A 12721-nucleotide genomic window follows, 5' to 3' on the forward strand; every position below is an offset into this window, starting at 1 on the left:
TCCTTGGTGCTAGGTCCTCCTGTTTGTTTTGTCATTGAATAAGGAAGACAGACCCCATCTTCCATTATGTCCTGAACTCAACATTTGAAAGCCTGAAGGACTCATTCTGCAGACTCTAGATCCAGATCCACAGACTAGTAGGACTTACACGTTAGGTCAAATAATTAAAACTATTTGCCAGTTAGACACTCTTGGTGTTACTGTGTCCCCCGCTAGCCAAACCCGGTGAACGCCTGGCCAGAGAGACTACTGGCCCACGGTTTGCACCACGGTAATGCAAACGTTTCCCCATTGAGCACCGCCTGAGCCCGACGTATGGCAAGGCCCAAAGCAAATAACGTGTGTATACGGGTCTGGACTTGCACTAAGAGCTCTTCCAACTTCGCAGTTTGGTGAATTGCGAGGCCTTGGACCGCATGGGTGATTGCTCTGAGGCCCAGGCCCGTCTTGCTCAGCATTTCGCACTCGGCGGCTTCCCAGAATCTCAAGTCTAAAAAACTAAGCCTGTTAGAGACGCCAAAAGAGGTGAACCAGGCGCCGACGGGGGAAGAGGTGCGGCAAAAAGCTTTGTTCTGAGAGGTTCCTGTTCAGCGCACAGGCCCTGCCCGGGCCCAGTCCTCGAGTCTTCCGCGCTCCCGAAAGCGGCGGCGGCCCCACAGATTTGGGAATCCCTTGCCGACCCAAAATCACAGCGCTCTTAGGTAATCCCAGTTCCCGCTCGAGACTTCTGCACTCTCGCACTCGCTGGGTGGAGGATAGGGCTCCAGAAAGTTCCACAAACGCCAGACCAAGGATTGCGCACAGCCCCTCCCAGCCCGAGCGCCCCCGCGCCGTTGCCCAGGCAACCGCGGGCGGTGGCAGCGGCGGGAAGGGCGGGACTTCCGGTGGGTGACGCGCCTGCGCTCGGCTACAAAAGACAACGGCTGCGGCGCTCCAGGCGGAACTTTCCAGAACGCTCGGTGAAAAGGTGGAGGAGCGGCGGCTGCCCGAGCTGCGCACGGCAACGCGCTCCTTCCCGCTCCCCCATACCGGCATCGGCCCTCTCACCGGTGAGCTTCAGCCTTCGGGCTTCACCTCGTCCCAAGGCCGGCACTGTTGGCTGCGCCGGGAAGCCAGATGGAGCCGCGGTCGTGAGGCGGTTGGCTCCGCGTGGGCGGGAGGGTTGTCGATTCCTGTACCCACGATTCTCCTTCTGGAGGGCTGGTGGGGGTAACCCGGCAACCCTCGCCGGCGCGCAGCGAGTGGGCCCGAGACCCTTCCTGGAGCTTTCTCCATGCCCTATCTATCTAGCCAGGGTTCTCCGAGGACCTGCCGCCTCAGTCTTTTCCTCCGTCCGCGCTCGCTGGCGGGCGGGCTGGGGGGTGGGGGGTGGGGGGCGACCCTTTGCGCACGCGCAGAAGGAGCTAGGGGGCGAGGGGCTGCGGGAGGAGCCGGGCGGAGGCTGCGGCGTTCGCTTCTCGGGTCTCTCCTCCTTCGCTTTGTTGGGTGCTGGGCTTCTCCCACCCCTTTCATCCTGGGTGGGAGGGGAAAGGAAGGAACCCCTAACGGTCGGCATTGAGTGCAGGGCAAAACCTAACAGCGTGTAAACTACGCTGGCTTGTGGGGGCGAAAGAGGTTCGGCGGTTGAAGCAGAGGAGCTGTACGTCCTGTGACTGAGAAACAGCCTCAGGATTGAGGGGGAGGGGAGCTTGCTTTCTGGAGCTGGTGTTCTTAGTTTCATAAAACACTGCCTCCCCGCCTTGTGCCCAGATGTCTTTTCTAGGAAGTGTATGATTTATCAGATTTACTAAGAATAATGGTAGTGGATTGAACCTCTTAGTGCTCCTCTTCTTTACTGCCCTCTGTCGCTGGTTGGGAAGGGAAACAGGAAAAATCCAGACAATAGTCGCGTTATTATGGGAGCTTTCAGGTGGGAGAGTGGGAACCAGCTGCTATAGGAGGCTTTTGAATTATCCCCTGATAATTATTAACTTATATTTAGTCTTAGAATTGATAGCTAAATTACCAAAGGAATTGTTACCTTCTCTGTGAAATTTAGGGAAGGTGGTGTTCTTACAATCAGGTTTCTCAGAGAACAGATTTCTATGCCTAAATTTTATTAATTAAAACTACCAGTTGAAAGTCGGCTAAAATTGAACTTTCTTATTTTAGACTGTAGGAAATGGTGAAAGAAACCACTTATTATGATGTTTTGGGGGTCAAACCCAATGCCACCCAAGAAGAATTGAAAAAGGCTTACAGGAAACTGGCCTTGAAGTACCACCCTGATAAGAATCCAAATGAAGGAGAGAAGGCAAGTAGTACACTCATAACATAGCTGAATAGTTCTTGCCAGGTGTACGGTATTTCCATTACAACATGAAATTGAGTATGTCTAATGTAGTGGCTGTGCTTTGTAACAGTTGAGTTTTTTGAGTGAAATTTATCCCCCCTTTTCTGAAACAGTTTAAACAGATTTCTCAAGCTTATGAAGTGCTCTCTGATGCAAAGAAAAGGGAATTATATGACAAAGGAGGAGAGCAGGCAATTAAAGAAGGTGGAGCAGGTGGCGGTTTTGGCTCCCCCATGGACATCTTCGATATGTTTTTTGGAGGAGGAGGCAGGATGCAGAGAGAAAGGAGAGGTAAGAATGACAGTTCACATGTGGCGAATTAAAATTAGCCGTTGGTCAAAGTAAATTCTTGAGAATTCACCTACTAAATGCTTGTTTACTTGTTAGCATAATGTTGTAAACTGATTTATGGTAAGAGTTTAAGAATGAGATTTGATGAGACTAAAAATAGCTAAGCCAATCGAGTGCTAACAAGTGAGTGCTTCTAAAGCACTTGGGGTACATAGGATTTCTGTGATGTTATCAAGCATTAAAGGAATGAAGTATAGGAGCATAATTTTCAAAACCCTTTTCACAGATTTTATTTTATTCTCAATCTGCACACCCCCACCCCTCAGCCTCAATGGGAGGTACAGTGGCCTTACACAGGCGAAAGTGAATTACAGTTCAGAATGGTAAATTTTTGTCAAGGTCATATATTGCTATGCATCAGAGTCTTGATTGGAACACAGGTTCATTGCCTCCAAATAGCATGCTATCTGTTTAATCTTGTTTCAGTTTTATTATATCAAAATATGTGCCCTTAACATTTAATAGAAATGTGGTTTTCTGGGCTGTGGAAATACTGCTCGTAGAAGTACAGTGTTCTGGTCAGAGTTTATCTTACTTTGTTCCCAGTGTAGTTCATATAAACAAGGACTAATGGGTAGAGCCCATTCTAGAAGGAATGGGCAAACCACTAAATTTTCTTTGAGCTTTTTTGGATTCAGAAGGACTGGAAATTGTTTATTCAGATTTTCTTAAAAGGAGAGGGGGGTGTATTTTATTTATTTTTAAGAAATTTACCTTAAAACAATTTTCAGTCAAGGTCAGTTGGTTGGCAAACTCTACTGTGTGGCTTAGATCAATGCAAGGTCATTTTTTTAGTGTGATATTGGAAAATATTTGCTTAAATTTTAGAAGCTTTATTTCTTCCCTATACTGTAAACTCTATAAGGCTAAAGTAAGAAGGGCAGTTTTCAGCGTTCCAGAACCAATTACATGGAACAGTATTAGTGATGCAGAACAGAAAAGTGGATCTAGAAACAGGTTATAGTTGAGGGTGCTTCACACTTGATTGGTAACTAAAAATGTTCATTAGACATGTTCTGCAGATAGGAAGTTCAAGAGCTTCTTTCACTTAAGCGTAAGGCAGTATTTCATGGTAGATAAAGTCCTGGGAGAATCACTAGCTAGGAACTTATTACCTATCGGCAGGTGACTACATTTCTGTAACCTCTGTTCTTAGATGATCTCCACCTTCCACTTCCCATTCCTAGCTAGATGAAATAGGTCACTCTTTTGTAGCCACTGGCCACATCAAATTTAGATTACTGCAAAGAAAAATAAAAATTTAGTTACTTAGTCTGCAGTAGCCATAATTTTATGCTCGATAGCCATGTGTGACTGCTGGCTGTTGTGTTGGCTAGCACAAGATACAAAACATCTCCATCACTGTAGAAAGTTCTGTTGGACAGCACTATGGTAAAGGATGAGAAATCTAGCCTTTTTTGGGGGGGAGGCTGCGTTGGATCTTTGTTGCTGTGCGTGCAGGCTTTCTCTAGTTGCAGTGAGCGAGGGCTACTCATCGTTGTGGTGTGCGGCCTTCTCATTGTGGTGGCTTCTCTTGTGGTGGTGTGCGGGCTCAGTAGTTGTGGCTCATGGGCTCTAGAGCGCAGGCTCAGTAGTTGTGGCCCACGGGCTTAGTCACTCCACGGCATGTGGGATCTTCCTGGACCAGGGCTCGAACCTGTGTCCCCTGCATTGGTGGACGGATTCTTAACCACTGTGTCACCAGGGAAGCCCGAGAAATCTAGCCTTTAAACAGTTAGTGCTGAATAAATATGTCAGGTTCCCTGGGCAAACTTGATTAGTTTTTGGAATTTAGTGTGCTGAAGAATTTTTGGATGATGTAATTGGTCATGTTACTCAATATAATAAGTGAACGATTCAAAGAATATATTAGGACAGAAAAGCAGTTTGGGTTAATTTACTGTGAAATGTGTCTATTTAAATAACATGAGTTTTCTCAAGTGATTTTTGCAGTTAACATTTTTGATTGCCGTAAAATGTAGGATGGCCGTAACTACGTCCTTATACAAATTGCTTAACTCTCACTGGATGTTTCTTATTTGAAATTACACCACAGTTAGAGGATTATGTGTGTACCCTTGTAGGGCTCATCTTTCATTATCCTTTACCGTTTTTATAGTGTAGAACACAAGATTCAGCATCTTAGATTTTTAATGTGCAATGTTTTGTTCTAGGTAAAAATGTCGTGCATCAACTCACAGTAACCTTAGAAGATTTATATAATGGTGCAACAAGAAAACTAGCTCTGCAAAAGAATGTGATTTGTGACAAATGTGAAGGTATGTCTTAACATTCATAATATAATTGAAAATGGAACTGAAGCCGTTCTGGATATATAAAACTGACATATTGCACTACCTAATTCTGAAGAGTGCAAGTACGAAAACCACCTGAATCCACCTCCTAGAGAAATATTAGCAAATTATCAGCACTTTTATGTATTTATTTTGAATGCAGGTGGGACTGATCTAATTTGGTGTCTGTTTTTCTCAATACTGTTCAGAGATGAGTCTTTCCTATCCGCTCTAGAACTTCAGAGGCATTCCAGTGGCTTCATAATCTGTAATATGATTTGACAGTATTCTCTTTTGGGGTATCAGCAGCTGTCAAATTATTGGCTATGAATCTCTAAGGTGTTTTTCTAATAAATACAAGTTATTTGTTGGAAATAAGGTATTTTCTAAAGAGAATAAACTCTAAAATGTTCTCATCTCACAGTTAAAGTAGCCTTTTAAGAATTGTGCTTTGGGGGCTTCCCTGGTGGCACAGTGGTTAAGAATCCACCTGCCAATGCAGGGGACATGGGTTCGAGCCCTGGTCCGGGAAGATCCCACATGCCACGGAGCAACTAAGCCCATGCGCCACAACTACTGAGCCCACGAGCTGCAGCTACTGAAGCCCGCGCGCCTAGAGCCTGTGCTCCGCAACAAGAGAAGCCACTGCAATGAGGAGCCCGCGCACCACAACAAAGACCCAACTCAGCCATGAATGAGTGAATGAATGAATTGTGCTTTGGGAGCACATGTTTAAAATCCAGAATTCTGAAATGACTCCTTGGGAAAATAGCAGTCAATATGTTTATAGATAAGCTGATTGTGGCGATATTTTATCAAATAAAAAGGCTGAATTGTAGATTCTTACAGCGGCATTCCATCAGACCTTGAAAATATTAATGAAGTGGAGTGTTTAGGAACTGTCTCATTAAAACGTTCGTCACCATGTCCAGTACTAAATTCAAACATAATTTCTTTTTGAACTATTTAGGCCGAGGTGGTAAGAAAGGAGCAGTAGAGTGCTGTCCCAATTGCCGAGGTACTGGAATGCAAATAAGAATTCATCAGATAGGACCTGGAATGGTTCAGCAAATTCAGTCTGTCTGCATGGAGTGCCAGGGCCATGGGGAGCGGATCAGTCCTAAAGATAGATGTAAAAGCTGCAATGGAAGGAAGATAGTTCGAGAGAAGAAAATTCTAGAAGTTCATATTGACAAAGGTGAGTTCTGAGCCACTTTCTATTTTCAATTCTTGAGTGCTATTGCAAATTATATTAACGTTACATTTTATAGTTGTTTAAAACTACTGTTGGAGTAAGGAATAGGTATATTTTGATTAATTAACTTATTTGTAAGAACTTAGACTATGAATGTTACTTTCTAATAGTTTTTACAGATTATGTAAACATGTCAGTTTCTGCCTCTTGGGTTATAACTTAAAATTTCCTTTAAATATTATTAGGATTTACTTTATTTTGCCAGTTCCTTAATTTTTTCAGTTTATTTAAAAATGCTTTAAAATGTATTACAGCAGTACAAACTCATTGTAGAAATTTTAGAAATGTGTATAGCCCCAGAATAAATGGTGCTGCTTACTCTGAAATAATCAGCATGGTTGGCTCTTTCAGACTTTGCTGTTTTAAAATGAAACTGTTATTAGAAAATATACATCTACATTAACTTAAGCTCCTGAAATAGTATTCACCCATGTGAATCATGGTACCTCTCCTCCCTCCATTTTTTCCCCTTAATTGGTCCCTGTTGAGTAGGGTTTGAATTTCTCTCTGGTAAGATTCCCCACTTGTTACCAACAGTATGTACTCAGGAGGGCATTAGTAGTAAGTGAAGCCATTTATGAATGCTGCACTTGTCCGTTTTTTTGGCCACACTGCAGCCTATGGGATCTTAGTTCCCCAACCAGGGATTGAACCCGTGCCCCATGCAGTGTAAGCGTGGGGTTTTAACCACTGGACCTCCAGGGAAGTCCCTGCCCATACTCTTAACATTAATGGAACAACCAGCAAAACTTAGCTGAGTTTAATTGCTTCACTAGTGTAGTGAGATAGTTACTTTGCCTTGTGAATGATTAAAGACAGATTGTTGGGCTTCCCTGGTGGCACAGTGATTAAAAATCAGCCTGCCAATGCAGGGGGCACAGGTTTGAGCCCTGGTCCCGGAAGATCCCACATGCCACGGAGCAGCTAAGCTCGTGTGCCACGACTACTGAGACTGTGCTCTACAGCCTTCAAGCCACAACTACTGAAGCCCAATTGCCTTGAACCCGTGCTCCGCAACAAGAGAAGCCACGCAATGAGAGGCCCGTGCGCCACAACTAGAGAAAGCCCGCGCACAGCAACAAAGACCCAATGCGGCCAAAAATAAATAAAATAAATAAATTTTTAAAAAATGTTTACTTTTGTCAATGTGTAATACTGATATTTTGGTTTAAGTCCTTCTCTTTTTAGAGGTATATATTGAAGTATTTGGGTTAATTGGTATGTCTGGATTTTAATTGAAATATATGCAGGGAATGTGGATGGAGGTGTGTAATACATGAAATAGTAGTCATGACCTGGTAATTACTGGATCTATATTGATGGATATATAGGGACTTCTTGTACTGTTGGCTACTTTATGTAAGTTTAATACTTTCTGTAATAGAAAGTGAGACAAAGTTGCTCTTGTTGGGTGACCTCAGTGATCATTGGTTCAGGAAATCTGGCACTACTGCTGTAGAGAAATCATCTGCAAACACATGAGTTCTGTTTAAAGAGGTGTTAGTTGGCTTAAGTAAGCCCTTACTGAACTAAGGTGTATGGGCCAGAGGGAAGAAATCTCAGTAAAAGTGTTGGCCTTTAAGAAGCGTTAGCCTGTTGGATGGACTTCCCTGGTGGCGCAGTGGTTAAGAATCCGCCTGCCAATGCAGGGGACACGGGTTTAAGCCCTGGTCCAGGAAGATACCACCTGCTGCGGAGTTACTAGGCCCATACACCACAACTGCTGAGCCTGCACTCTAGAGCCCACGAGCCACAACTACTGAGCCTGCATGCTGCAACTACTGAAGCCTGTGCCCCTAGAGCCCGTGCTTCGCAACAAGAGAAGCCTGCACACCGCAACAAAGAGTGGCCCCTGCTTGCCACAACTAGAGAAAGCCTGCACAGCAACAAAGGCCCAAAGCAGCCAAAAATAATAATTTTTTTAAAGCATTTGCCTATTGGAAAAACTTCTTTATTTTTGACACTGATAACCACATGGTCTGAAAGTATCCAACTATAATTATCCTCTTTAAAAAAAAAAAAGACTAAAATCATTCAATATAAATATTACATATTTTTTAAATTTTTAGATTTTATATTACTGCTAATACAATGGAAGAAAATCTGACTTATGCTTCTGTTAGACTTAATAGAAATAATTTGACTTAAGTTTTTTTTAAAGTGATGAAATAGTTAAAAACATTTATGGTTATAATGTTTGCCAGTCACTGATTTGGTGCCAGCATAGACCTTTTTCTTTAGTCCCCCACAAGAGCCCTGGTGGAGGACATAGGTCTCTGTGGGAAAGTTGATACTTAGGAAGGTTATGCAATTTGCTTCCCTAGGGTAATCTGGCCTAGTAGTAAATAGCAGCTCTGAGATTCGAAGCCTGACTTGTTTGCCTCTAGAATCTGTGTTCTCCACTATGATAGCTTTCTTCAGTAAGAAATTGGACTGATCTAATAAGCATGTGGGCGTTTTTGGTAAATTCTGTAAAACTTTAGCATCCGCAAAGACTTGAACATTTTTTTCATGCACAAACATGCATTTGTGTTTCAGTAGAGATTCTGACCTTACTTAGATGTTAAGAGTATAAAATTAGCCTTTTGTTTTTAGGCATGAAAGATGGCCAGAAGATAACATTCCATGGTGAAGGAGACCAAGAACCAGGACTGGAGCCAGGAGATATTATCATCGTTTTAGATCAGAAGGACCATGCTGTTTTTACTCGGTAAAAATTTTTATCAAATACTGAAACCGACATCTTGCATATTTGGGTTTGGTTTTTTTTCCTCGAATATAAGTGAGCTTTTTCATTACTTGTAGAATACATTTCCTAGAAATAACCTAGAAAAGTATAGCAGAAAAGTTAGACTATATATGTCTTCTATAAATGATCGTTAATCATTGTTTCAATCTTAGAAGAAGCTAAAGACAAAAATCATTGGGTTTTTTGGTCTAAATGTAGGTAAATTGTTGCCTAATTTGGATTTTGAAGGATATACTTCAGTTAGGAGATGTGTTATATAAGTATAAATAGATAGAGTAGGGGAAACATCCCTAGACAAAACTTTGCCTCCAGTTTTTTTTTTATAAGCAGTTGGTTTTGAAATAAGTACCCTAAAGCTTTCACCAGTTTCTTCAATCCTGAGTTCATGGTAAGTTGGGTTGCTTTTAATTTTAAATAAAAGTCTAGAATCATCTGTGTAAGAAGCTGTAATATATTAATTCACGTCTATTAGGAAATAATCTTGTGTTTATGATAAATTTATAGTGACGCACAAGAAAGTTAACAGTGTTAAATAATGTATCAATGGGTAATTTTAAAACATTAGACTGGAGTAGGGTTCCAGTAAGTCTGTTGGGAATGACATCTCAAGGAACAGGTTTTAGATTAATAGTGTCTCAAGAATAATGGGAAATGCTATCGAGCTCAGAATTTTGATGCTATCATTTGAGGTGAATCCTCAACAAGAGTATTTCTGGAGGGTATTCTGCCTGATGAAAAGATGTCATTAATATGAATTGGAAAAGAAAGTAAGCATGAGGAGGAAGAAGTGGGTTGTTATTAAACATAAAAATAGTGTTCATACTGTGCCAGGCACTATATTACTTAATTCATGTACATCAATAAATTACTTCCCCTTGAAATTGGCCATATGCCTTTTATTTAATTTCATAGACCCTAACTTATCCAGGACCCAGCCTGAGGTTTGTTCCACTGCCTAGAGTGTGTGGAGGGATTCTGAAGCCTTGTCCAGGAAACTGTGCTGGCAGTTTCCATATGTTTGCTGTACCCAGTTCTCAGCTCTTAAGAATGGGGAAGAGGCCTTCCTCACCTTCTGAGATGGCCCACACTCTGGAGTATGTTTCTCTCTAAATAAATCCACTTCGTACCTATCAAAGGAAACAAACAAAAAAGAATGGGGAAGAAAGGGCATCTTTTGAAAGATACCATTTGTTTTTAAAAAGAGAACAGAATTGCCTACTTTGGTAGTTGTAATCATTGCTGGTTTGAAGATCTAAGTATATGCCATACTTACATTGTACAGACGAGGAGAAGACCTTTTCATGTGTATGGACATACAGCTGGTTGAGGCATTGTGTGGCTTCCAAAAGCCAATATCTACTCTTGACAACCGAACCATAGTCATCACTTCTCATCCAGGTACAGTAACTAGATAAGCGTCTGTTTCTATTCTAGTGTTTTCATTGTCTGCTCGTAGCTAGTACAGCCACGGAGGAAAGTGGCATTTAAGTTGCTCGGTACTTGTCTGTCCTTGAGCTGAAATCATGCGTTCTTGGCTCTCTTGTAAGCCCCTAGAAAACCTATAAATGAAAGGTATCAGCATCATTTCATATAAATTTACCTCTATCAATGAGCTAGGACATTGCTCTGTTCTTTATTTTCGCTGCCTCGTAAAAGTGTGATTGTATTTAAGGAATTTGGCTTCAATGTTTTTAGGTCAGATTGTCAAGCATGGAGATATCAAGTGTGTGCTAAATGAAGGCATGCCAATTTATCGTAGACCATATGAAAAGGGTCGCCTAATCATTGAATTTAAGGTAAGCTATACAGTACTGTAGAAATGTTAGAGAATGATTAGTTTATTAAAATCCAGTAGCAGTTAAGTTTCTGAATGGCCAGAAGCCAAGTTTATATTCTCCCTTGTCTAGATCTAATGTTACTCTTGTTACGTTGAACATTTTTTGTTAACAAGTTGGTATTGGTTTGTTTGCATCATTATCGGCTATTTAAAGATGGGGGGTGGTGGCAGGTGGGTAATTTACTAATGAAAGGCTATAACTGGAATCTTAAAGTTCAACAGAAGCATGATAGCTGGTGTGGATTTTTGGCAAAATACTGCAATGCTCTGGTTCTTAAAGTAACCCAACCATTTCCCTCAATCTTAAATTTGAGTAGCCTCAGACCCACAAATTTAACATTTATTAAAAACATCTTTGGGTGGGACTGTCTTTGAGTAACAATAGCTTTGTTTAAATTATCCATTAGAAGGAATGAGAATGTGTTTTAGGATGGGTTGTCCTATTAAAAAATGTATTTGCTGAATAGAAGTGATCATTACAGTATAGTTTTATTAGGATCTTTTTTTTAAGACCTTACCTTGAACTCTAGTTCAGAATAGTAGATGATATATGCCTTCTTAGAACATGTGTTCTAACCTGGGATTGGCAGATTTACCAAAAGATTGTGTGGTTTCATGTTTTTTTCTGGGGAAAATGGGTCAATGGTATTTGTCTAAGGAGCTAAGGATGAAGTGTCATTTAAACTTAAAGTAGAAATTTCTTATTATAGGTAAACTTTCCTGAGAATGGCTTTCTCTCCCCGGATAAACTCTCTTTGCTGGAAAAACTCCTACCTGAGAGGAAGGAAGTAGAAGAGACTGATGAAATGGACCAGGTAGAACTAGTGGACTTTGATCCAAATCAGGAAAGACGGCGCCATTACAATGGAGAAGCATATGAGGATGATGAACATCATCCTCGGGGTGGTGTTCAGTGTCAGACCTCCTAATGGGGCCAGTGAATAACACTGCTGGCATTTTATTTGCAGTAGTGATTGAGTGAAGGACTATAATCATAACATGCTCACTACTTGCTATTGTTTGTTTTAATAATCAATTATAGTAGTGTTTTAAAAGTTAAATGAAGAATAAACTCGAATATAAAAGCTCTGACTTTGCCCTGTATGTATGATGACTTCAGTGTGCAAGATAAGTTTAATACTTGTAAAAACTACTTTAAAAAATTTCCCCTAGCAGTTGTTAGGCCATACTTTGTAATTGATTTCAGCTATGTACATGGAATAGCTTAGACTGAAATGCCAGGTATATGTATTGGCTTCAGTGTATGACCCTTAATTGTTAAGCTATGAAGTTAAAATTGTATTTAACTGGCAGTCAGACGAATTTGTAGAGAAGTGTTGGTCTGTATAGTGGTATTAAGTGGGATTCATTGTGATGCCTCTGCATTTATTCTATTGCCTCAACTGTTACTTGAAGATGGCATGCTATATAATTTAGCCTGTGGTATCAGTGATAGAAATGACACCTTTCTAAAGAAGGGGTTTATCATATAACGCTGCTTCTTGAGGGCTTGCGCTTGTAGGATTGCATTCCCTTCTGCTGTGCCATCTTTTTTTAATATATCTAGCTATTGGTCCTGGTTACTTTTTTTTTTTTCTTCCTTCTCTTTGGACCACAGTAGGCCTTAGTTTAGAGTAGTCACTTCTGGAGCAGGGTAACTTAGAAGTTAGAGTTATGAGAAGTACTTTGCATGTATGAGTTAGGAAGGTGTTTTGCAGGTATGTTACAGGCTTACTTTAAACCATTTAACTTATGCTCCAAAGTAACTGTAATTTAATGTTAGTAGAATAGCAAATTATGAATAGCTTTAATTGTATGTTTAAAGTCATATGTTCACAAGCTTAAATCTGGATATCAGAATTTAAGCAATTCTTGAAATGTATGAATGTCTCCTTAATATACT

At 41.2% G+C, this 12721-nt stretch overlaps 1 protein-coding gene across 1 annotated transcript; it reads left to right on the forward strand.

Moving 5' to 3' along the window:
- Nucleotides 1-889: 889 nt before the first annotated feature.
- Nucleotides 890-11907, forward strand: DNAJA1 (DnaJ heat shock protein family (Hsp40) member A1). The gene is made up of 9 exons (XM_067744586.1): nt 890-1049; nt 2152-2293; nt 2446-2623; nt 4858-4962; nt 5948-6175; nt 8828-8942; nt 10264-10379; nt 10677-10777; nt 11529-11907. The coding sequence occupies exons 2-9, from the start codon at nt 2162-2164 to the stop codon at nt 11745-11747; spliced, it is 1194 nt and encodes a 397-aa protein (XP_067600687.1). The 5' UTR covers nt 890-1049; nt 2152-2161; the 3' UTR covers nt 11748-11907.
- Nucleotides 11908-12721: the final 814 nt, after the last annotated feature.

The sequence above is a fragment of the Pseudorca crassidens genome, chromosome 7, assembly GCF_039906515.1.
Source record: "Pseudorca crassidens isolate mPseCra1 chromosome 7, mPseCra1.hap1, whole genome shotgun sequence".
Taxonomy (NCBI): domain Eukaryota; kingdom Metazoa; phylum Chordata; class Mammalia; order Artiodactyla; family Delphinidae; genus Pseudorca; species Pseudorca crassidens.